The sequence below is a fragment of the Rhamphochromis longiceps genome, linkage group LG22, assembly GCF_057381845.1.
Source record: "Rhamphochromis longiceps isolate RC_006_pf linkage group LG22, R_longiceps_female_GT1.1, whole genome shotgun sequence".
Taxonomy (NCBI): Eukaryota; Metazoa; Chordata; class Actinopteri; order Cichliformes; family Cichlidae; genus Rhamphochromis; species Rhamphochromis longiceps.
In genome coordinates, this window is record NC_140577.1 from 20,311,122 (window position 1) to 20,334,482 (window position 23,361).

Here is a 23,361-nt window from a genome sequence, read left to right on the forward strand (position 1 = left end):
AGCAGCTGTTTGAATGTGTCCTTGCAGTGTAAACACAAAGTCAATTATTAACGTTTATCAATGCTCTGCTCCACTGAGATAAACTGGTTCACTGGTATGTCCGATACACTTATCAACAATTTATCGTACCTGTGTTTAAAATGCCTTTTGCTAAAAGAAAAATATATTATCATGAGAGCCGTGCATTTTATTAAATGTTCCTGTTTGTGTAGACAATGATTATTTACCAAATTAGTTGACCAAATGAACCCTTATTGTCTACATTTACATGTATTTTGACAGTTACATAACTGTCTCATTATTATAGCCACACTACACATTTACAACAGGAAATTCTTTTATAGATGTTGTCAATTTATTTTACATTTAAACACATCTGTCTAGGCATATTTATTTTAAAAAATCCCAGATTATTATTATTATTATCTCTAGTAAATGCTAATCAAAATCTCTAAAAATACTCAAAACAGAAGGAGCTTAATTTAAAAATGAAAACATTACTTTACCCTGTGATTTATTTGCTTGTTGTTGTTTTTTTTCTTCTAAAAACGGGATAGTAATTTTGTCACTGGTACATTATACCTGTGCTTACCCCTCTGGGATAAGAGTAAATGGCTGTTGTGAAATGGCCTTTTTAATATAACCAGTCATTTAAGAAGTTACAAATTACAGTGTTGTAGTTGAGGTGTCGAACGGATGGATGATAAAAGCTGTTTTTGAGTCTTGTAGTCCGAGCATACAGACTCCTGTAACATCTGCCAGATGGTAACAAGGAGAACAGCTGACGTGCTGGGTGGCTGTGGTCCTTGATGATGCTGTGTGCTTTCCGGAGGCACCGTTGAAGATGTCCTGAATGGTAGGAAGCCTCATGCCAGTTATGTGCTCTGCTGCTTTCACGACCCTCTGTAGTGATTTACGGCTGCTGGCAGAGCATTCCGTACCAAACTGTAATTATTGTGCTACAATAAATTACCTGATAATAAATGAGTCTGATAATAAAATGAGTAATAAGATGTTTTGATTTAAGAACTGGGTTTAGCTGAATTATCATAACTTGGTCTAAACTTTAACATAACTCCTCCTTTCACTGGCTGAATTTATCGGTTATGTGCAGACGTTTCCGATGGGATATTTTCAAAATAAAAGCTGGGTGTTTATGTATTTTTTCCACTGAAGTCATGTTTCAGTAAAAAAAAAAAAACAGTCCTAACGAATTCAGTTAAAATGTAAATGTTTATTATTATTATTTTAGCCACACTTTAAATTTATAAAAGGAACCCCATCCCCGCAAAAGAAAAAGAAAGTTAAAATTTTTACACATAAACAAACATCTAAGCATACATTTCAAACATTTCTATATTCTAAAAGTAAACGATAAATATATGTAATATTTAGTATTATTGGATGGTTACTTGGTTATTTAAACCACTATAGTTATATATTTCATAGATGAACTTTTCTTTTTCGGTACTAAAATTTTTGTTATTTATTATCATTGAGATTTTAACTGCACTTTAGTCTTAAAGTTACATGTTACATAAATGTTTAATATTTCTTTAACGTTTTTCTGTCCGGTTACATGCCAATAAAGTTATTTGGGAAAAAAATTGGGGGGAAGAGGTCACGAGATAAACCGCAGCGTAACAGGGGCTATTTGTGGGGATATAACACTGTTTGGCACGAGGAGCTTCTTATCACTTTTTAACTAGAAAATTATCGTCTGAGTCATCATGCCTCGTGGAAGACTTCTGACCGCTTATTTATGGTCTGTGTTAGCACATAGGTGTCGTGCCTGACGGTGGAGAAACGATGTTGTTCGTTATAGCTGTTGTCAGTGTTTATTTAGCGTCTGTTGTCGGTGTAACTGACTCCACTCCAGACTCGTGGTATGTTGCCGCTGTGTACGAGCACAAAGTAATCCTGAACCTAGATCCGCGCGTGCCCGTGTCCCGCCACGATGCCCTGCAGCACATGCAGAAAAACCTGGATATCTACGAGGAGCAGGCAGCCCGGGCAGCCCAGCAGGTATGCACATATTTAAAACAGTATTACTCATTGACCTTTACAGAATTCTGTTGGCATGTCCTTCAAATTAACGAATGAATTAAATTAAGTCGACTGCAGAAGAAAGTGAAGACGAACAGTGTTCAGAAGCCTTACAGGACCAACCTCTTTTAACCTTGTCACATTTTTCTGTTTTTTATGAAAACTGTCAAACTGTGATCTGTCATAGTCAATTTTTAACAGACTTTTTACTGAAGCAGTCATTGCTGCTTCAGAATAGGTATAAAAGCTGTCCACCCTTTAGTACTACTTAAAACAAGAAATTCTTTATATTGTATCAGCATTATGTTTCTAAGTAAACAACCACTGATTCTTCCCCTGTATAAAGGTGTTTACTTTCACTGCAACAGATTACTGAATCTTCCTCTCTCTCACTGTCGTCTCTCTCAGGGGGCCCAGATCCTGGTGTTTCCAGAAGATGGTATTCATGGATTTAACTTCACTCGATTATCCATCACTAGCTACCTGGAAACCATTCCTGACCCTCAGGAGGAGAGCTGGAATCCATGCATGGAGCCAGAAAGACACAACAACACTGAGGTTCACAGTCATATATTTCAATCTTGGTGATGGCAAGCACCACAGGCTTAACACTGCTGTGATGTTTTTTTTTCTTGATCAGCACCATGGACTACTGAGCCAATGTTTGAAGTGGTAAAAGCTAAAGAAAACATCCATCGATCCATTCTTTTCCACTTATCCTTTTCAGGGTCACAGGGGGGCTGGAGCCTATCCCAGCTGTCTTAGGGCAAGAGGCAGGCACAGGTCCCCAGTCTGTCACCGGGCTAACACATAGACACAGACAGCCATTCGCACTCACACCTATAGGCAATTTTGGGTTTCCAATTAACCCAACCCCACTAACTGCATGTCGTTGGACTGTGCGAGGAAACCGGTGTACCCAGAGAAAAGCCACGCAAACACGGGGAGAAAATGCAAACTCCACATAGAAAGACCCCGGCCTGATGGTGGAACTCAGGATTTTTTCTTTTTTGAGGCAACAGTGCTAACCACCATGCCACCGTGCTGCCCTAAAGAAAACATATACAGGATAAATAAAGTTAGACTTACGTTCACCAGATAGAGTGCTGACTTAAACATATAGTGGAACTAATAATTTGTCCACTTTACTGTAATACTCTGAATATGAGAATCCAGTTTAAAGTACAGGAAGAGCACTTTTGATAGTCTTTGACTGGGCACTCTTATCTTCAGGGCCCCAGGGGAGCTGACCCATCTACTCTGTTGGATGTAACATCTCACTGTGTCTGAATCTCATCATATTTGATTATGTTTGTGACTCAAAGGTTCTCCAGAGATTGAGCTGTATGGCTCGTCGTAACAACCTCTACCTGGTGGCCAACATGCCCGACCTGCAACCCTGTCCCCTGAAGACCAGCCCCTCCTCCACCTGTCCTCCTGATGGGCGCTGGCAGTTCAACACAAATGTGGCTTTCAGGTACATGTTAACTCTTAAAATGAAAATGAAGGGAGCGGACAAATAAACACTTCTTTTCTATGGCCTCCTCTCCACAGATGGAGTGCATGTGTTTGTGCCTAAATAAAGACCAGTTCTCCACAATTCCCACAAAAATGATTGACCCTAGTGCCAAAAACACCAAACATTTCCTGGAGTCAAAGTTAACACTTCTTGTTTCAATAGCTATAACAGAAACTACTACAAGAACTACCAAGTATAGTAATTATTACAACTCTGAATCAAATATGTCTTCTTTCATACAGGTCAGATGGTCTTCTGGTGGCACGCTACCACAAACACAACCTATACTTTGAGGCCTCCTGTGACACACCTCCAGAACCGGAAATCATAACATTTGACACTCCTTTTGCTGGGAAGTTTGGCCTCTTCATCTGCTTCGACATCCTCTTTCACGATCCTACAGTGCTCCTAGTGCAGAGGGTATAAAATATAACCACATATGCACTCAGAGTATATATGTAACATTTTAAAATCTTCTCTGAAATTCAACACTTCTTGTTTATGCCTTTTTTTTAGGGTGTGCGTCAGTTGATCTTTCCAACAGCCTGGATGAACCAGCTCCCCCTGCTGGATTCAATCCAGTTTCAGCAGGCATTCAGCCTGGGTGCCAATGTCACCCTACTAGCTGTCAACATTCGTAATGACAGGCTCATCATGACAGGAAGTGGCATCTACACCCCTTTTTCTGCCACCTACCACCACGCCAGGAAAGGAGACCCAGAGGAGGGCAGGCTGCTGGTGGCCAGAGTGCCAGTTTTGGAGCCACCTGAGGTTGAGGCTGGTGGTGGTGAGTCAACAATATCAGTGGCTACAGACTCTGGATACTGCTACCAAGACAACTGTGATGACCCTCCTCCTCCCTCCTACCCCACCTTCATCTCCTCTATGATGTATGACACATTTACATTTGTCCTCTTAAATGAGACACAAGGTGACGTTAAAGTGTGCAACGGCACTTTCTGCTGCCGCCTGCAGTACAGGTGGTTACTGCAAGACCATAAAGAGCTCTATGCTCTCGGCGCATTTGCAGGAATACACACAGTCAACGGACGTTACGCACTGCAGGCAAGAATCACATGAATTTTAATATTTCTAAAAAGGTTAAAACTGACAACTCACTATTTTTATTTGCCACATGTTAAATATCTACAGGTTTGTGCAGTAGTCCGTTGTGGAGGGTTGGATCAGAGCTCTTGTGGACAGGAAGTGGAAGAAGCAGAGTCTAAAATGGACTTCCTGTTGGAGGGGAACTTTGACACCAAATACGTGTACCCATCTATTCTGACAAGCCGACTGGTCCTGGAGCAGCCCGAGAGTCTGGAGAAAGCTGCAGACATGAGAGTGACCATAAAACATTCAAACACGAAGGGTGGCCTGGTCACTGCCTGCCTGTATGGACGAATGTACCACCTGGATAATGAATGAAATTTGGAGGGATCAGGAAAATAAAGTTCAGTGTTATGGTTAAGAACTGCTCCAAACTTCAGCTGTTACACATTTGTTTTATGTCTTATAAAATAAACCAAAACAAATGTCTTTAATCATCTGTTACTTAATCTTTACAATACAAACATTTCACCATGTAGCATTCATCCTCTGTTTGAATGTTGCATATTCCTCAAAAGGCAATATTTGATAGTTTCTCTCTCACACACACTCACACACACTCACACACACACACAGTGACAGCCACCTTCTCTTGTCTCTTGTACACAACACAAACATTAAGAAAGTACAGCATTGCAAGTTATCCATTCCTTGGGCTGCTCATTCAGTTCATCAGTTGTACAGTACATTGGTCTTACATCCACCTGCTGTCACAATCCGCTCTCAACGATTCAATCTCCACCTGGAATAAATACGTAGGTTTCAATATTGACTTTCTCTCCTAGGAATCAAGAAGTCGATCCTAATCATGAATGCAGCATTATAAGTGTCCCAGAGTGACAGTCAGTGGCTGCTGTGAAAGCTCAAAGAACTCTGAATAAAATCTCAAGTACAGTAGGGAAAACGCTTCTTCAGCTGGTCCCATAAGATTGTCCCTCAGTTTCTGTCTTAACAAAGAAAAAAAAAGCAGTCCTCTGAGCTTTTCTTCACCAGATGCTCCATTAGTAAATGTGAATGAAAAATCTTTAAAACCACTCCAGAAAGTATCCTCAAACAGAAAGAGTTCAACATAAAAATAAAAACACTGCTTTAAATTGAAAAGGACGCTGGGCATGTTACTGGTCGTACAGTGATGCCGTGGAGAAAAAAAAGTGGCAAATTATTCTTTATTTTACCAAATTATTACATTAGTGCATCTTTTCCACTGTGTATGCACCTGAAGGAAGCAAGCATGTGGTTCAGACGAGGATTATTTTTAGATTTGAAGAGACTTACCTAAGAATACTCTGCTTGTATTTACTGCCCTGTCAAGCTTTTGTCAGTAATCTATTAAGGCTCCTGAGTGGCTGGCTAACCTGCCAGTATTGAGGTTCCACTAGTCCTCAGTACGTTTCTGAATCTGAGTCGTTCATTTCATCATCTCCAGAAACAGAGGACAGCGGACGTTCTGGCCTGCAGTAGGAGGCGTGGTCAGGCCTCAGTGGGGCTGGAGTATCAAAGGCCACACCTTTGGAAATGTGGTTTGAAATAGGGTGGTGGTTGATGACTGTTTGAGTAAGCGAGAGAGTGGGCAAAGCTGCTATGGTGACCATGGGCGAGGTGGGCATCATTGAGTTAAGGATGAGGGCCAAGCAGTCAGCTACATCCCGATTGGGAGCACAAGCCAAAGCTGGAGTGTAACCTGGGAATAAAAGGAGAAAAGGGGTTCATAGTACACATTAGAATTACACCTGAAGAGTACGTGTGAGTGCAGTGAGATGAAAGCTGACCATTCTCATCCACAGCTAACACACTGGCTCCTTTCACCAGCAGCTCCTGGACCACCACTGTCAATCCCTTCTTGGCTGCTACATGCAAGGGCCTGCAGGTAGAAGAGTGCTACAGTAAGTTCACACTGGGTTTTGGCGGTTATCCTGCTGCTTACAGTAGGTGCAACCTTCAGGTTCTACATACGTCTGCAGAGCAGCGTTGGTGCAGTTAATGAGATTCCTGTCGCTGATTTTCTCCAGAATCAACAAGGCACTTGTCTCGTGACCCTGAGAAGAGCAGAGAGTACCAAAGTCATCTGCAGTGACCACGTGAGATGTGCAACAATCCTGCCTTTGTCAATATGTTAAAGAGATGACGTTCTGAGCTTCACATAAATGTTAATCTCGCGCAAAGCTTTAAAAAGCTCTTTGTGTGACAGTTACAGACCAGTGCTCGTGTGTGTGGCAAATATTATTGTTCACAATAATATGACATTCTCCAAATTGTGCCTTTTAGTGATGCAAGTGAAACATGTGATGATGTGGTTAAATGTGTCTGCCAGATGTGTCCAAAGTGATACATAAATGTTCCAAGAGCCAGGGCCAAAACATACACGTCCCACACATTGCAAAAATATAAAATCTGAATGGTAACTACTTTCAACTTAAAATCTGAGACACTGAGACCACAAGAAAATCGCAACATTTTTAATACTGAATGACTAAATAACATTTCCTGTCTCTGAAATGCCTTTACCTTGCTGCAAGCCAAATGCAATGCTGTGTTCCTGTCTGCATCTTGCAGTGCCAAGTCTGCCTTAGCAACGCTCGCCATCACCTCTGTAACACAACACAACAGTGGAGATTAATACAAGTGAAAGGTTAACAAATCAGGGACCATTATTTCCACAAGTTTATCCCTGTATCAGTTAGTGTACTGACCCACAGCATTGGTCTGTCCATTTAGAGCTGCCATCATCAGTGGTGTTCTGTGCATGTGGGTGTCAACAACATTTGCCTGAGCTCCATGGCTCAGAAGAAGGGAAACGCACTCCACATGGTCAGAAAAAGCTGCAGCATGAAGAGGAGTCCTGCATCAACATCAATACAGTTATTGTAAATACGTTCCTGCTCACTAAGAACAAATACAAAAAAACAACAACAAAAAAATCCCTCCACGCATGATTTTAAGTCTGCATCTCTCACCTGCCCTTGGAGTCAGTTGCATTCACAATATTTGCACCCAGGGAGTCAATTAACATCTCTGCCACTCCCTCATTATCGTTTATCCTAAAACACACAACGCAGCCTGTCACACACCCTCAGAGCAAATCGATCCTCATAAACATTCGTGGATATAAACAGACAGAGCCTTACACAGCACAGTGCAGTGGGCTGAATGAGTTCCCTGTAATCTTCCTGAACACCTCCTGATCTAACAACACCTCCACACATGCGTCATACCCTGGAAAACAGAGAAAGACAGATGTAAAAACAGAAGAAAGTACAGTGCTGTGTCTTAAAAAAACCCAGATTGACATGGTTCTCAAACATTTCACGTTGTGTCCCAATACCGTTATAGCAGGCCCAGTGCAGTGGTGTGTAGCCCTTGCTGTCAGTGAGGTTTGTGTGACTGTGTGAAGTGTTGGTGGCCTGCAGCAGGGCACCCAGGGCACCCACACGGCCAGAAGCAGATGCCAGGTGCAGGGGGGAGCGGCCCCGGATGTCCTTTACACTCACGCTGGCTCCCCGCTGGAGAAGGGCCTCTACACATTCCTCCTGGCCTGTCACAGCCTATGTGAAACATACAGAAAACACTAGAGAGTATAAATACCAAAAGAAATTTTTAAAAAGCATATATTAAAATTTAATATGCGATCTCAGTAGACACGTGTGCCTATCTCACCCCTCGGTGTAGTGCTGTCCTGCCCCAGCGGTCCTGATTCTCCACACTGGCTCCTTGACTGAGCAGAGAGTACACACAGTCTGTATGTCCGCTCAGCACTGCCAACATCAGAGGAGTCCTGAACACAGTGTGGAGATCAGGCACAACTCAGTAAGAATATTTAAGTGATCAGTTGAATCGCACAAAACAGTAGCCTAAGATTTATATATTTTTTTATTTATGTATTTAAACACACATGCACACACTCACTGTCCGTTGCTGTCTTGTGCATCCACATCAATGTGTTGGTCATTGTTGTTCAACAGCAGGCGCAGGCACTCTGGGTGGCCATTCATAGCTACAGCAAAATGAAATTTTAACTTTAAAAGCCAGAAAATTCACCCTTTTCACGCGATGGGAAGGCGACTGCCTGCTTATATACCTGCAGTATGTATGGCTGTCTGTTTGTGAATGTAATCCCGAGTCATGGGTGACGCGCCGTGGTGCAGCAGCAGAGACACACACTCCTGATGACCTCTTGAGCAGGCCAGAATGAGGGGGGTGCATCCCTCTGGGCTCCGAACATCCACATCAAGCAGGGATGACAAGAGCACCTCTAAGGCTCCACAGTGTCCATGATAAGCCTGGACAAAGTGAAAAAGCACACACACACACACACATTATGTTAAATGGGGTGGCTGTGGCTTACTAATCTGAAGGTTGGTGGTTCAATACCCAGCTCCTCTATCTAACTGTCAAAAGGATGAGTGTGTGACATTAAAACTGCTTGAGCATAGGAGAAAGTGCTTGTATGAGTGGGTGAGTGTTCAGATAGAATAGAAAAGCCCTAAATAAGTACTAATACTTCTTTAATGAATGCAGAGTCAAAGATAGATAGAAAAGAAAACATGCTTTAAAGAAAAAAATCTTAAAACTCACTGCCAGATGGAGTGGACTAATGGGAGCGTGGCTCTCTGAATCACTCAGCATGTCTGTTCCTGATGTCTCCATTAGCTGAAACAGCAATATTACTCATTTCAGATCCAGGTTTGCACAAATGCCAGTATGTGCAATACATATACTGATGGATGAAAATTGGTTGAAAACTGAAAGACTATAAAAGGTAGGAGGGCATAAGATTAGGTAAGGTAAAAGGTAAAACAACATAACATGAGAAAAAAGGGCTTTATTTACATAGAAATGTGTCATGATTTCAAAAAGTACATCTATATATATATATATATATATATATATATATATATATATATATATATATATATATATATATATATATATATATATATATATATATATATATATATATATATATATATATATATATATATATAAATAAACAGATTTTAGTTTTGTACAAAATACAGATAAAAACAGCCTTTTTAATTTGATGCCATAATAAGCCAGAGGAGGGTTCACAGCTTTATCTGTTTAGCAGTTGTCGTAGCCACTACACTACAACAGAGGGAGCTCCTCACAAAGCTCAATGGTGCTACAGTGAGAGACTGAAATTCCTCTTACCACATCAAGGGGCGTCTCAGTTGCCATCTAAAAGAAACAAAGAGACTTTTTGATATAGTGTCAGAAAACAGATTTATCAGCCTTTATGGCCAATTTTTCCCCATTCAGTGCAGCAGCTGTACACACCAGCTCCAGGCAGAGTGTGCGTCCGTAGGCCGAGGCATAGTGCACAGCACTATAACCCTGTTTGTCTCTCACACCTGGATCTGCGTCATTCCTCAGAAGGTATTCCACACATCTGGGAAAGACAATAGACAGGGTAAGTTTAAAGTGTTTCTTTTATCTCTTTTAAAGAAACACTTTAAACTTGGCATTAGGGATTCTCTAAAACATAATATTTACACTTTGAACACAGAGCAGAACTTACTTCCCATCAATATCAGCAGCAGCAGCGTAGTGCAAGGGGCTACAGCCTCTCTTGTCCAGCTCATTGATGCTTGCCCCAGAGCCCACCAAGGCAAACACACACTGGTAGTTACAGTTGGCTGATGCATAGTGTAGCGGAGCTCTGTGAAGATCAATAAATTAAGTTAGCCACTATTCGCAGATTTAATGTGGTCAAAACTTTACCATTGTCTCCATCTCTTATTTTACTCCATTTCTAGCATCCACCTTTGTGACACCAGCACTGTACTCTTAATCCAATTTTCACATTTTATCTTACCTGCCAAAGTTGTCTTTCCTGTTAAAGTCTGCTCCAATGTTTAACAGCAGGTTCAGACACTCCAGGTTCCTGTGTGGAGAGGGGGACAGCTGTGTTAATGTACCACTCACTGGTACAACAGTCAACTGCATGACATTTACAAAGTACATACACAAACTTTCAGTTCAACCAAAACGTGTATCAGATTGTTGAAAAGAGAAAGAAAGAGTACAATGACAGGAGAATAAGTAAACTAATAATACTGAAGCAGTAAGCAAAAACAATCACCCTCCAGCTGCAGCAGCATGTAGACAGGTCCTTCCAAAGTCGTCGGGAGTGTCTATGACAAACCCTGCACAAATATGCAAGCTGCATTAATTTGGATGTCAACTGGGTGATTCCACAGGCCTGAATGGTGTCAGCATTAATGTACCTGAGGACAGCAGCTTCCTGCAGCAATCTGAGAAGCCGCTGAGAGCTGCCAGGTGTAGGGGGAACATCCCGTGAATGCCTCTCCTTAAAAGACAAGCCATTGCATGCAAGCATTTTTATGACAGAAAAAAAAGATTTTATTTATCCTGACTTAACCGTTTCCAGGCTTAGAGCTGCTCACTTGCATCTGATCCTTTAACACTACTGCACAGATAACATGAAGCAAGAAGACAGACAGATGGTGAATGTCAGTTGTTACTAACTTGGCTGTGTTGGCTCCGTGTTTGATGAGCGCTGTAATAATTAGCTCGTGGCCATAGCGGGCAGAAATGTGAAGGGCAGTGTTTCTGCTCTTGTCCTCACAATCAATTTCAGCTCCTACACCCACATAAATCAGATAGAATTATATTTTCCATTAAAAAAGCCGGAGCAATCTCAAGAAAAAAAAAGAGCATATTGTGCAACATATGCGGCATACAGCACACTCTGAGATCCAAACTAATTTGAATCCATGCATGAGACAGACAGCACTGGGCGAGGGCTCTCACCATTTTGAATAAGAGCCTGAGAGCAGGAGAACCTTCCATGTGTAGCTGCCATGTGCAGGGGAGTCTTCCCATCTTTACTCTGAAGAGAGAGAAGGCAGAGAAAGAGACATTTATTATTGCAAAATGTACATATTACAAATATGAAATAATTAAAACATCAGCTATTCAACTATGAGTCTAACTCAGAAGTGTTAGAAAGATAAAATGAACAGAAGCTATCACAGACGCCACTGTGGACCACCCACACACACAAAATGCTTGAGCAGCTTGCTGCCTTAGGGAGTCTCCCTCCCCCTCCATCATCCATATGGCCTTGCACCTTGTTGCTGTAGGGACCCAATATCAGTTTCCATCACTGCTACCAAAGTGCTAAAAACACAGTCCCTCTAGCTTTCAACTAAATTCTGAGCAGGATGCATACTAGTAAACACTGAGGACATACAAGATAAAATTTATCCTTTTTTAATACATAGACATAGGAGCATTATGCACATACTTCCTTCTTTGGAAAGCAAATACTCTCCCTTGGATGAATTTCTAGTTTCAGCTTTTTTAACTGCATGTTAACATTACCTGCAAGTTGATGTGAGCCCCATGGGCCAACAGCAGCTCCTGGCACAGCGCCCCCTGGCGTGAGGAGGAAGCAAAGTGGAGGGCAGAGAAGCCCCTCTCGTTCACCTGAAGCCAGGGGACCAAGTAACAGGATTAAACACACAATTACTATGCACATGCAACGTGGCAGAGAGTGATGCGCACACACCTGGTTAACACTGGCTCCTGCCTTGATCAGCTCACCGACAACCACATCCTGTCCATTGTAACAAGCCAAATGGAGTGGTGTGTTGCCATAGGCATTAGCCTCATTTACCTATGCACAGAGGAACAACATTTTCAATTTAACCATTACTAACTACAGTAAGAAATTTTGGTGACACAGACGGCATTTTAAGGACACTGTCAGTATGTCTGTACTGACGTTAACCCCGAGGCTCAGCAGGTAGTGCACTGTGCTGCTCATGCCACTGGAGGCAGCTGCATGCAGTGGGGTATAAGCCTTCTTGTCCTTACAGTCCACCTCAGCTCCACTGGCAACCAAGAACTTCACTACCTCCAGGTGACCTAATACAGAGAAGTGAGAAAGAGATGAGTCAAATTCACTTCTGTCAAGAACTACATGCCAGCATCTCCCATTCACATCAACACTATGACCACTATGAACACTCTTACCCATGTAGGCTGCCCAGTGGATGGCTCTCCTGTCCTTCTTATCAAACGCATTAATGTTGGCTCCTCTTGACAGCAGCAACTTCACCATCTGACACACAGAATCAGATTGACAAGGAGCTGATGTGTAGTCACCTCTGTATCTGTGTGTGTGGGAGTGAAGAAAGACTGACCTCTACATGTCCACTGAAGGCAGCGTGGTGCAGGGCAGTGCGTCCCGCCCGATCAGATACGTTGACATTGCTTAGCAACGGGACCAAAGCCTCAGCACAGCGTACCGCCTTATTGCTAGCTGCTACATGGAGCGGCGTCTGCCAGTTCTTGTCACGAGCATTCACATCCGCACTGTGCTTTAGTAACACTGCCACAGCATCCTGAATAAAGAGTGAGCAAACATAAGGTCTACTGGAAAACAGTCTCAGTGCTCTAAGAATGTAAGCACCAAGGTTTACAGGTGGCTGTGTGGGTGTTTAGAAAGTTCATATTCTATTCATAGAGGGCTTTCATCCTGAAATCAAAATGCTGGAAAGTAGAAACTACACAAGGGACTATGTTAGTTTGGGCATGTCGCCCAGGACTAAGAAGAATAGGCAGACATTTTGACGTTTATCAAACACAAAGCCATAACACAGGGGTTATTTCCATTTGCCCCTTTAAGGCCAGATTCTGGGAAAGATTCTCTTAACTTTATCACGACAGACCTTTCTCGAAACCTTGTCAGTAAAGCAGCTAAAAGATATTCTAAGCAGAAAGTGTTTGCGAAATCTCCCTTAAAAAAGGATTTGTTTACCATTACTTGTGACAGGGTCAAAGTTGTAGCGGATTCCCCAGAGGTCACATTTGCATGTGTGTTTGTGTAATGTGTTACCTCACTACAAGAAGCCACAGCTCGGTGAAGAGGAGTTAACCACTTGTTATCTTTGGCATTAACTCGGGCTCCTTGAGTGAGAAGAAGAGAGTGAGACAGGGTAAGAAAAAGGAGATGTCAGAGCAGTCACATAGTGGCATACGCAGAATCGCAGAATGTACAAAAAGGAGGGGAAGAGCTAAATATCTTAAAAAATATCTTGTAAAAAAAATAAATAAAAAAGGATTTTATGAGAAGGAGGATGAGCCAACAGTGGCTGGAAGATATAAAATGCCCATGATCCCCTTTTGGCACGACCCGTGTGTTAAAATAGCCCTGCAGCTGCACCTGTTACTTGCTCTTCATTGAGAAACACTGAATGCACACACAGTCTCACATTTATTCGCGCACTACAGCACCCTACTCACTCGTGTTACACGTATGCTTACACTCAGGCGTTTAAGTGTAAGCTCCTCCCACTGATGTGCTCAGCTTACTTCACAGAAAATGAAGCCAAAAAAACACTCGTATCAGATTGTTGACAGATCACAAGAGCGGTCACTAGTCACCATGAGACGGTAACTGAGCAGTGAGCACAGCATGGAAATTACTGAGAAACTGCATGTTATGATAAAAGAGATGACAAACAGTCAGGCTTTTATTCCAGTTTAAAATGCACTGAGCTGTATGGAAGTAGGGAACTACAGGGGGGAAAAGAGTAACATGGCATTAATGAAATACAAAAAAAAAAGTTGTCTGTGAAGGTTCTCAGTCATCCAGGTCATCATAGTCTAAGAAGCTTGGAAAGAAAAGCGTCCCTCTTGGGAGGACACTCCCACGAGGCTCTTACAAATTGCACATTTTAATAAGGAGAGAACAGCTAATTATTCAGTATTGCTTTGAGTATCTTACCGAGCAATCAGCATGATGTAAATAACGCTTTTAAGACTTGTGCCTAAAAAATACTACAGTTTGAGTGAAGGGATATAAACATACAGAAGAGGTAATGAGGATACAGACATAACTGTATTTCTCCATCCACCCAGGCATTATAACTAGAGGTCCATAATTAGGTAGAAATGAAATCAAATGATTGGCTTAACAGCAGCACGGTGGCACGGTGGTTAGCACTGTTGCCGCACAGCAAGAAGGTCCTGAGTTCAATTCCACCATCAGGCCGGTCTTTCTGTGTGGAGTTTGCATGTTCTCCCCGTGTTTGCGTGGGTTCCCTCCGGGTACTCCGGCTTCCTCTCACCGCCCAAAGACATGCAGCTTCTGGGGATAGGTTAATTGGTGTGAATGTGAGTGCGAATGGTTGTCTGTCCCTGTGTGTTGGCCCTGCGACAGACTGGCGACCTGTCCAGGGTGTACCCCGCCTCTCGCCCTATGACAGCTGGGATAGGCTCCAGCGCCCCCCGCGACCCTGAAAAGGATACGCGAATGGATGGATGATTAGCTTAACAGGTGAGCTGGGGTGTAATGTTTACCTGAGAGGATGAGAAGTTCAATGATCTCAGCATCTCCCAGGTAAGCTGCAGCATGCAGCGGGGTCCGCTTCTCGTTGTCCTGGGAGGACGTTACGAAACAAAAACAATCAGTAAAAAATAGGTTTCACTTCTCGTTCAGGACACACATCCTGAGCTGTGACATCATTTGCTGCATGCCAGAACAGAATCAATAGACCTTACAGTGTTGCAGACCACAGGAAGTGCCATTCAGTAAAAATATCTATCATCGTTTCCCTTTTATTCTTCACTTCACTTCATCACTTCAACACACATCTCGCCCTTTCAGTACAACTGAGACCAATCAGTGAGGTGGGGCTATAAACAAATCTCATGTGACTGGAATAGGCCTGGGCTAGTGTAGCTGGCTCCAGGGAGAGCTGGTGTTATGACCCCACCATTATAGAACCACAGAAATCACACTGGAAAAACACGCTCAGGAAGACTGGGACACAGACTGAATGAAATTGGGGAAAAAGGAGAGAGCCAGTGAAGGTCGTGTCCTTTCTCATCTGAAAGGTTAGAGTGTTACAAACAGTTCATATGTCCTGTCTGGCTGGCAGCTACATAGGATGCAGAATACAGAAAGCTGCCAAAAAAGCACTCCGCCAGCCAATCGATAAACCCAGATCAGCTGTGGGCTGCCGGCTGCCTGCTGCTCCCCTCGCTGTTGTTTATGTGCCCTGTGGCAGTGAAAGGCAATGCTAATGTGTTTGTGTAAATTATTCTAAAACTAAACGACCTGAAGCAACAAAAGTGTGTGATTTACCTGAATGTTGACATCTTCTTTCTTGAATATGAGGGCGCGAACTTCATCTGGGTCCACATTGAAGATGGCTCTCAACAGAGATGGCTATAGAGATTAAAAAAAGAAAGAATGATGAGAAATGCCAGCGTATAGCACTATTGGAAAGGCAGTAATTTTCTATGCTGACAAGTGTGTTATCAGAGAGAGTTATGAGTGTTTCAGACGGAAGAGTCTTGCACACACACAGAGTATAATCCCAGGCTGGGACAGAGCCATAGGTCACATATGGCTGTATATCACCTATTTGTTTATGAGTGGCTGTTTTGGCACAAAACTGTTCAAATCTGGGTTAATCCTGAGCATTCTTGCCACGTTGTGCTGCAACAGAAAGTAAATAAAATGTAAATATAGAATAAAATAAAAATGAATAAAATACATTTATGAATAAAGAAGAATTTTGAGTACATTTCCTAAATTTAAACAAGTTATACAAGGTCCTCCTCAAGAAAGAAACTGTGAATGAATGACAGGCACATGGTTTATCTTTAGCCTCCGTTTAATCTATGCTCACGGTCATAAATGTAAACAGCTGCCATGAGGTTGACAGCATACTGAGCAGGATTTGTAGCCAGCGATGCCCTGCAGTCATGATAAAAGTAAGATTAAGACAAAAACAGCATCCTCCTTTTCCTTGCATCAGCCTTTATTTTAAAACTGCTTTCGGCTTTCAGAAGTGATGAATTCATAATAAAAGGGTAATTTGTCATCTCTGAGATTTAACTGTTTCTGTGTTTGATAGAGAAAAATAACAAAACTCATGCAGCACAGCAGACATTTGGTATTATAATAAATCGCCTTAAAGACTCCCCTAGTGAGCCTCATCTTTGTTACCAAGATTTGAGCAATGTAGAAATTTTAAATTAATGCTACTGTTCTCTAATTGCAGCTTCCTTCTTTCAAAACCTATAAATAAAAAAGTGTTTTTCATTTGCTGCAACAGTAGTGAAAGTGCCTAACGCTAATATGATGGTGCTGATTTTGGCGAGGCTCTAATCTTCAAATGCTGCCGTTTGCTCTTTTGCAACCTATCAAGTATGTCTACTGAGGCTCCATGTCTCTTACTGACAAACCTTTTTTGCTAGAGTGGCTCGTCATGGTCAAACACTGCTGTTCAGTCTATACTTAGTACGATCTAGTGTTAATAAGCACTACAACAAACACTTCAGCCTTCTTCTGTTTTCCCCAACCTGCTCTCATTACCTCCAAACTAAAAATAAGTAGGGCTGTCTAGCATGCCGGCATCCATCTCTTGCCTATTACAATGATGACCACTAAGCTAATGTAAGTGACTGAAGGAGGTCCCCATGCATAAACCCTGTCATCACAGCCGGCACATCTTCTTTGGCTTCACCCTCTTCAGTGCATGCTTCAAAGAGCAGTCATCATAAGTTGAAAAGACTTATTAGCATGTTCCAGCAGAAAGCTTGCCCTTTATACATCCAACAGCGGAGACTACAAAGACCAGGGCTTGCTTTTAATCTATACAAACCAGAGCAGTTCTCATGTGGCAGGACAATACTAGCGCTATATTTAGTGGCACAAACCATGTGCTGAAAGTGCACTGTATTTTTATAGAATGGCACATGAAACAGTACAGGTATAAACATCAGACCAGAACTAAAAAGTGCAGTGGTCTACCTTAAATCCTAGTTAATGCTGTCATTTACACACAAAACTGTAGATGGTACCCTCATTAAAACCAGCAATTTAGAGATTCAGCAAACAGTCCCATCTCACCTTGTCATCCTCAGCGACTACCTTTCGAGAGGCATGATGGGATCTGCGGTCTGGGGATGATTTGGGCCGTGGAGGTGGGGATGAAGAGCAGGACTCATCCTCCTCTACCTCCTCCAGTACCACAATACACACACGGCTAGCCCGCTCAGACCGCATCGGGAACAAACATTCACACGCCACACAATCACTCACTCACTCACACACACGCTCTGTCACTCACGCACATGAATACAGAGTGTTCCTTCTCACATATGTGCACAATTCAGCGGCACAAAGGTCAGCAGTAAATCCCGCACACATAGTGTTTTCCTCGTAAACAAGCGCTGCACATCTTCGCAGAAAAAAAACCACTCTGAAATCCGGCTCTGTCCTCTATCTGTCAGTGTTGCTTTGCGGCATGTCTTTTTATCCTCCTCCTCCTCCTCTCTCGTCTCCACACTCACACTCTGTGAGCGGCAGTAGCGGAGACGGCAGGGAATTCCTTTGCGTAATGGTGGCAGTAAGAGGCATGCGGCAGAATGAGCTGCGCACAGGAAGCTACATATCCTCGCTGCTGTGCTGCAGCCAGGAGCACATACGCAACTGATGCAAACACACACGCGTGCGCACACACACAGATTAGCATAAACGTGGGAGGGGGCAGCAGCACCTAATGTATGTGTGGGTATGCATCGCTCATTTCAGGCAGACTGCTGAAGCCAGCTCTTTCAAAAGAAGAGAGGGATAGGAGAGGGAAAGGAGGGGGAGGGGAGAGGAGAGAGAAAAAGAGAGCCAGGGAAGAGAAAGAGAAGGGAGGGAAAGGGGAGTAGAGATAAAAGGGGTGAGAGACAGAGAGAAATAAAAAGAAAAGGAGTGGGAATGGGAGGGGATGATTGTAGGCAGGTACCTGGAGCACTACAGAACAGCTGTGTAAGTTGACAGTGGAAAAAAAGAAGAGCAGATAAAAGAGAATCAAGTTATAAAAAGAGTGACGAGAGAAGTAAGATTTACTGGGACAAAGGACAGCTATTTGATGCGTCACTGTAACCAGGTCACTTCCTGGTCAGGGCTTATCCTGACTGTCCAGCTAACGAGTATGACAATACTTCCACTGTTTTAACTGTAAGAACAAAAGCGAAAGTCTAATAATGCTTTTAGAGTAAAAGCTTCCCTCTCAAGGAACAGAAACCATGCTGTTTGTTGGACGTTTGAGCTCGGTCCAGATCCCTGCTTGTTTACAACTCTACCTGACTCAGTCTACCCTTTGCCTTATCATTAAGTACCGATGTAATAAAACTCCTGTGTCTGTTATTGCACATTAAAGTAATAATGTCAAAGGCTGCTCATATTTTGTTAACTGGCCAGGCATCTTCAGGCATCTTAAAAGCTATATTCAACATAGATTGTTAAAAGCAACAACAACAACAACAAATACACATACACACTTAAATGTAGTGCTGTTTTTAGCTAAATGGGGTGTAAATTATCTGCATTTTATAAAACTGGTGCTACAATAGAAGTCCCCTTTCATTTTGTATGCTGAAGAATCAAAGAAAATGAATACCACATTGTTGTTGTTTTAGTTTGTGTGTGTGCCCCTGTCCTCTTTGGTGTACTGGTGGTATAGCTTTAGAAGTTCCCATCTCCTCATTATAAAACTGGAACCAAATGGCTTTGCCAGAGAATGTGAGGGTAGCTAACAAGACCAGTCTGTGCGTGCAATACTGTGTGTGTGTGTGTGTGTGTGTGTGTGTGTGTGTGTGTGTGTGTGTGTGTGTGTGTGTGTGTGTGTGTGTGTGTCTCCTTCATATTCAACGCAGATCCTAAAAAGAGCAATCTTGCCAAGCCACACATCCCTATTAACTCAGTGGGAGGGACGGCGCAAGGCAAATGAGAGAGAGCGATTCATTTAGAAAGAGCCTTTGTGCAGGCCTAAATTTTAAGTCTAATGGTTTTAGCATTTAGAAACATAATATGAAACACAACATACAATTTCTTTTTTCCTACAGTAATCACTCTGCCATTACAGATTTGCATCAAAAGCACAAACAAAGAATGATTTTCACGAAGCAAAGCATGTAAACAACCAGCGTTTTGTCTATCCCACTTGCTAGCACTGGGGAAACTCTAAGCAGAGCAGCCCGAAGATATTTACAAAGCAAATTTGTTGTAATCCGCTAAACAGAAGTGAGTATTTCTGTCTGTATCCACCCAAACTCAAAAGCAAAGCCAAAGCAGTGGATGTGGAACAGGCTGGAAAACTCCAGATACAGTAAAATGAATGATCAACATCATGTGAAAAAACAATCTAACAAATAAATAAACATTTTGTTAGGTTGGTCTTGTGTGGTATGAAAAGTCCAGTGTGACTGCAGCTACTTCATGAGAGACCTGGCGTGACAGTGTGCATGTGTAAGAGAAAGTATGCAGGCCTGCACTGACCTCTGCTCTGACCCAGCAATAGGATGCACGGTGTGTGTAACATAATCCCAGAAACACAAAGGGCAGTGTGTGAGTGTGTGTGCTGGCACAGACAGCAGTAATAAACCTGCTGATATCAGCTGATACCGTGAGATATATTAAAAGGTTTCAACGATCATCATGAGATCATCTGTAGTATAACTTTGCTGTTTTGATGTGTAGCCAGAGCCATCTAGAGCTATTATATCTCTAGAAAAACTACAAACAGAGCAGCAAAAACTACAAGTGGAAGATGGCGATTAGTGCAGCTGCTGCGATAGCTCTCCCCTGACTCATTATGTATGAAAGTACTGTGCGTTGCTATCCTAAAATACAGGTTACCATTTTGCTCAAGAAAGCTGATATTACCGTTATGAAATCATCTGTATGATAGGCTGAAATGTTTGTAATGGCTAATGTTGTAAATTGCTTAAGCTAAGATAATCTAACTAACTTTATACCTCATAGTATCGTTAACCACCTACTCTGCATCCATTCAACACTTTAATCTGTCTCCCATCAACAAATTATTTAAACATTTTAAATAAATGGTCTGCTACCATCACGTCAGTGTTTTAATACAACTTTTGAACTAGTACGCGGGATAGACTTTTTTAATTATCCGGTTGTTCAGTCTGACGTCACTAGCCGTGTCTGGGCCTAAACTCCGCTGCAGGTCCATATATCAAACGATCACTATGGCATTACTGAGAGTAGAAAAACTGCCTAAAGTCTTTCATCTTTAATAAAATGATCAGCGTTCTGTTCTACCAGGTGTAACAATTGAGTTTAACATCCAGGCATCCATGAAAACGGAATTTATGACATTTAACGAGTTAGAAGTTAGCAGGGAGTTAGCTCGCTAGCTTCTATCTAAATACAATATAGCATGTCCTGACTGCGGGGTTTTGGAAACAAATTACAGCTCTGTTATCACTTCCAGCATAAATGAAGACAGAAAACTAAACAGCAGTGACGTTTGTAGGGTTACTGAAGTTGGGCTAGCTGGTATATAATGATGTGCTACGTGACCGCTAGCGACACAGCTATGTTAGCATAATATAAACAAGCTAACTTTTTTTCCACTCGATAAAAGTTAACGTGAGTGTTCACGGTGGTCAGGAACAAATGTAATCGCATGGCAGGATGCTGTAAAAGGACCAAACTTCAGCCAGGAGAACAACTGAGATAATCCATCCACAATACGAGGTTAGTCATTCATATACTGCTGCATGGGCTGGGCTGTAGTTACATCCTAAGGTTTTAAAAACTGAGCTTAAATAAATGATTAGCGGTAATAAAAGCCGAGGGAGGTCAACAGTGATCACTGACTGTTTTAGGAGCTTTTTGAGATTAAATAGAAGAAAATACATAACATTAAACATGTTAACAACACAAAAGCCATATTAAACGCAGACTACTACCGGAAGTAGGATTCGTCGTGTCATCACTGAACAACCGGATTATTATTACTGTGATATTGAACTGGCCTCAAGATATTGATAACGATTACTAACTTACTGGTAATGCGACACAACTGGTATGATGTGTACTAGGTATGTCACAATGACTGCGCTGACAATAACTGTGATATTTAAAAATGAAATATCAATATTGTATCAGTGACATTCATATGAATCTAAATAACTCTGATTTGGCTTTGGGCTTTTTTTAAATGTAAGGTCACAGATTCTCACCATCTCTTTGACTTTAATTCATTTTCCAAAAAATACTAAACAAAAATAAACAGAGTTAAAGAATTTGACTGATTCAGTTATTGCTTTTTAAAATATTTTTGGCAGATTTTCTATAGCACTGGCAATTATATTGTTCTGATTAATTTAGTTTTAAATGGATAATTGGTTAATTGTTTAGTGAAAATCTGATGTGATGTGAAGTTCTACCTTTTTCTTTTAAAATCCTTTATTTGAACTGTAAGAAGAACTCTGCAGATTTATTTTAACACCATCTAACCTTGAGCCAAGATCATCTTTAATGTATTGTTAATGCGGGAGAAACAGGAACGCCGATAAAGAACAAGAACACAGAACAGTCAGTTTTAACCACTGGGTCAGCTTACGCTTTGATTATACTCAGACACAGACACGGACAGCTGGAGACCCAACAGACTAGGAGTTATTCCCGTTATAATTCTATGAACTATGCCTAAATTCCACTTCCTTGGGCGCACGTGTAGTTGATGTCACTCAGACACAAGCGGCCTCAAGCGGACCCCAGCTGACTCGCAGATCTGCAAATTCTGATCAAACTTACACTAACTATGACTAAATAAACTAAAACAAACTGTGACTCCTAATGGTTTTTCTTGTATAAGTCACTACTTTTAGCCAGATTAACCTAGAATAGACTACATACTCTCCAGGACTATAAAACTGAAAACTAAAGCAATAAAGCAATTAAGCTGTATAAATTCTGCACACACTGCACTTATCCAAACAACTTGGTGCATGATGGTCAGAAGCTCTCTGGTGACCGGCTATTGCATCGCACGATTCTGCTGAATAGAGACAGTTCTTTTGAGAAGTCGCAGGCCAGTAAACACATAGAAGGAGAAACATTTGAAATACTAATGATAGTATATTTAAAAAAAAAAAAAAAAAAGGAGAAGAAGAAATGATTCAATCACTTCTTAGTAGGGCTGCTCAATTAATCGAATTTTAATCACGATTACGATCTGGGCTTTCAACGATCATTAAAAATGACTGAGCCGATTATTAGCCCCTCCCTCCCTCGTGCTTTACTCTCGCGCTGCTCCGTGTGGTAAATCGAGCGCACCTCTCTGCATTTCGAACACGCGTCACAACAATTAAGAGGACCCGAGGAAAGCTCGGAAAGCTAAGCAGAAGTTATTTGGACAGGAGAGTGACTGCCGTTGGTTGAAAAGAGAGGTAAAAAAAAAAACTTCAGTGGTGTGGAAACATTATGGGTTCGCGGAGTCAGACGTGGATCAAGTAGACACAGTGTGTAAACTTTGCTATGGTGTAGTAGCTGCACCACAGAGCAACACTGCAAAGTTCACTAAACATAGATGTTTACATTTTTCATTTATTTCTTATATTGCAAACATTTGCACTGTTATCAGTATTTGCACACTATTTTATATTATTTTTTAAAGTCATTATTCAATACATTGTTATTATTAACCCTTTAAAGCCAGTCAGAGCAGCATGCTCTGTTTTGTGTAACTATTTTTAAATCCCTGTAGAACCTGAACCATGTAAGCTAGCGCAATAATTTGTTTTGCATATGAAACCAGAGGAGTTGTACTTACATCTTATGCCATCAGCTTGTCCTAAGTCACGGTTTGCTTCCACAT

General features: G+C 41.8%; 2 protein-coding genes across 2 annotated transcripts; one reads left to right on the plus strand and one right to left on the minus strand.

Annotated features, from left to right (window-relative positions):
* The first annotated feature begins 1,614 nt into the window (after positions 1-1,614).
* LOC146643996 (biotinidase-like) lies at positions 1,615-5,106 on the plus strand. The gene is made up of 6 exons (XM_085395509.1): positions 1,615-2,025; positions 2,455-2,604; positions 3,372-3,523; positions 3,808-3,985; positions 4,082-4,630; positions 4,718-5,106. The coding sequence occupies exons 1-6, from the start codon at positions 1,810-1,812 to the stop codon at positions 4,988-4,990; spliced, it is 1,518 nt and encodes a 505-aa protein (XP_085251635.1). The 5' UTR covers positions 1,615-1,809; the 3' UTR covers positions 4,991-5,106.
* On the minus strand, positions 4,951-18,187 carry ankrd28a (ankyrin repeat domain 28a). The gene is made up of 29 exons (XM_085395508.1): positions 17,586-18,187; positions 15,810-15,893; positions 15,023-15,101; positions 13,557-13,627; positions 12,862-13,062; positions 12,692-12,779; positions 12,441-12,583; positions 12,225-12,332; positions 12,038-12,142; positions 11,465-11,543; positions 11,180-11,294; positions 10,918-11,000; positions 10,773-10,836; positions 10,506-10,574; positions 10,209-10,349; positions 9,968-10,079; positions 9,842-9,868; positions 9,245-9,319; positions 8,748-8,949; positions 8,576-8,663; positions 8,327-8,444; positions 7,995-8,214; positions 7,798-7,885; positions 7,627-7,710; positions 7,363-7,511; positions 7,178-7,260; positions 6,626-6,708; positions 6,442-6,533; positions 4,951-6,353 (listed from the first exon to the last, which is right to left on the minus strand). Exons 1-29 carry the CDS (start codon positions 17,739-17,741, stop codon positions 6,055-6,057), a joined length of 3,306 nt encoding a protein of 1,101 aa, XP_085251634.1. The 5' UTR covers positions 17,742-18,187; the 3' UTR covers positions 4,951-6,054.
* Positions 18,188-23,361: the final 5,174 nt, after the last annotated feature.

What these genes read in the sequence shown, in the direction of transcription:
- LOC146643996 (XM_085395509.1), top strand. Translation starts at nt 1,810, where the DNA reads ATGTTGTTCGTTATAGCTGTTGTCAGTGTTTATTTAGCGTCTGTTGTC. An exon ending in CAGCCCGGGCAGCCCAGCAG is followed by an intron (nt 2,026 to 2,454) that starts GTATGCACATAT and finishes CGTCTCTCTCAG; the next exon opens with GGGGCCCAGATCCTGGTGTT. An exon ending in CAGTGCTCCTAGTGCAGAGG is followed by an intron (nt 3,986 to 4,081) that starts GTATAAAATATA and finishes CCTTTTTTTTAG; the next exon opens with GGTGTGCGTCAGTTGATCTT.
- ankrd28a (XM_085395508.1), bottom strand. Translation starts at nt 17,741, where the DNA reads ATGCGGTCTGAGCGGGCTAGCCGTGTGTGTATTGTGGTACTGGAGGAG. An exon ending in CTGTGGCTTCTTGTAGTGAG is followed by an intron (nt 13,063 to 13,556) that starts GTAACACATTAC and finishes CTCTTTATTCAG; the next exon opens with GATGCTGTGGCAGTGTTACT. An exon ending in AGCCCACTGCACTGTGCTGT is followed by an intron (nt 7,711 to 7,797) that starts GTAAGGCTCTGT and finishes TGTGTGTTTTAG; the next exon opens with GATAAACGATAATGAGGGAG.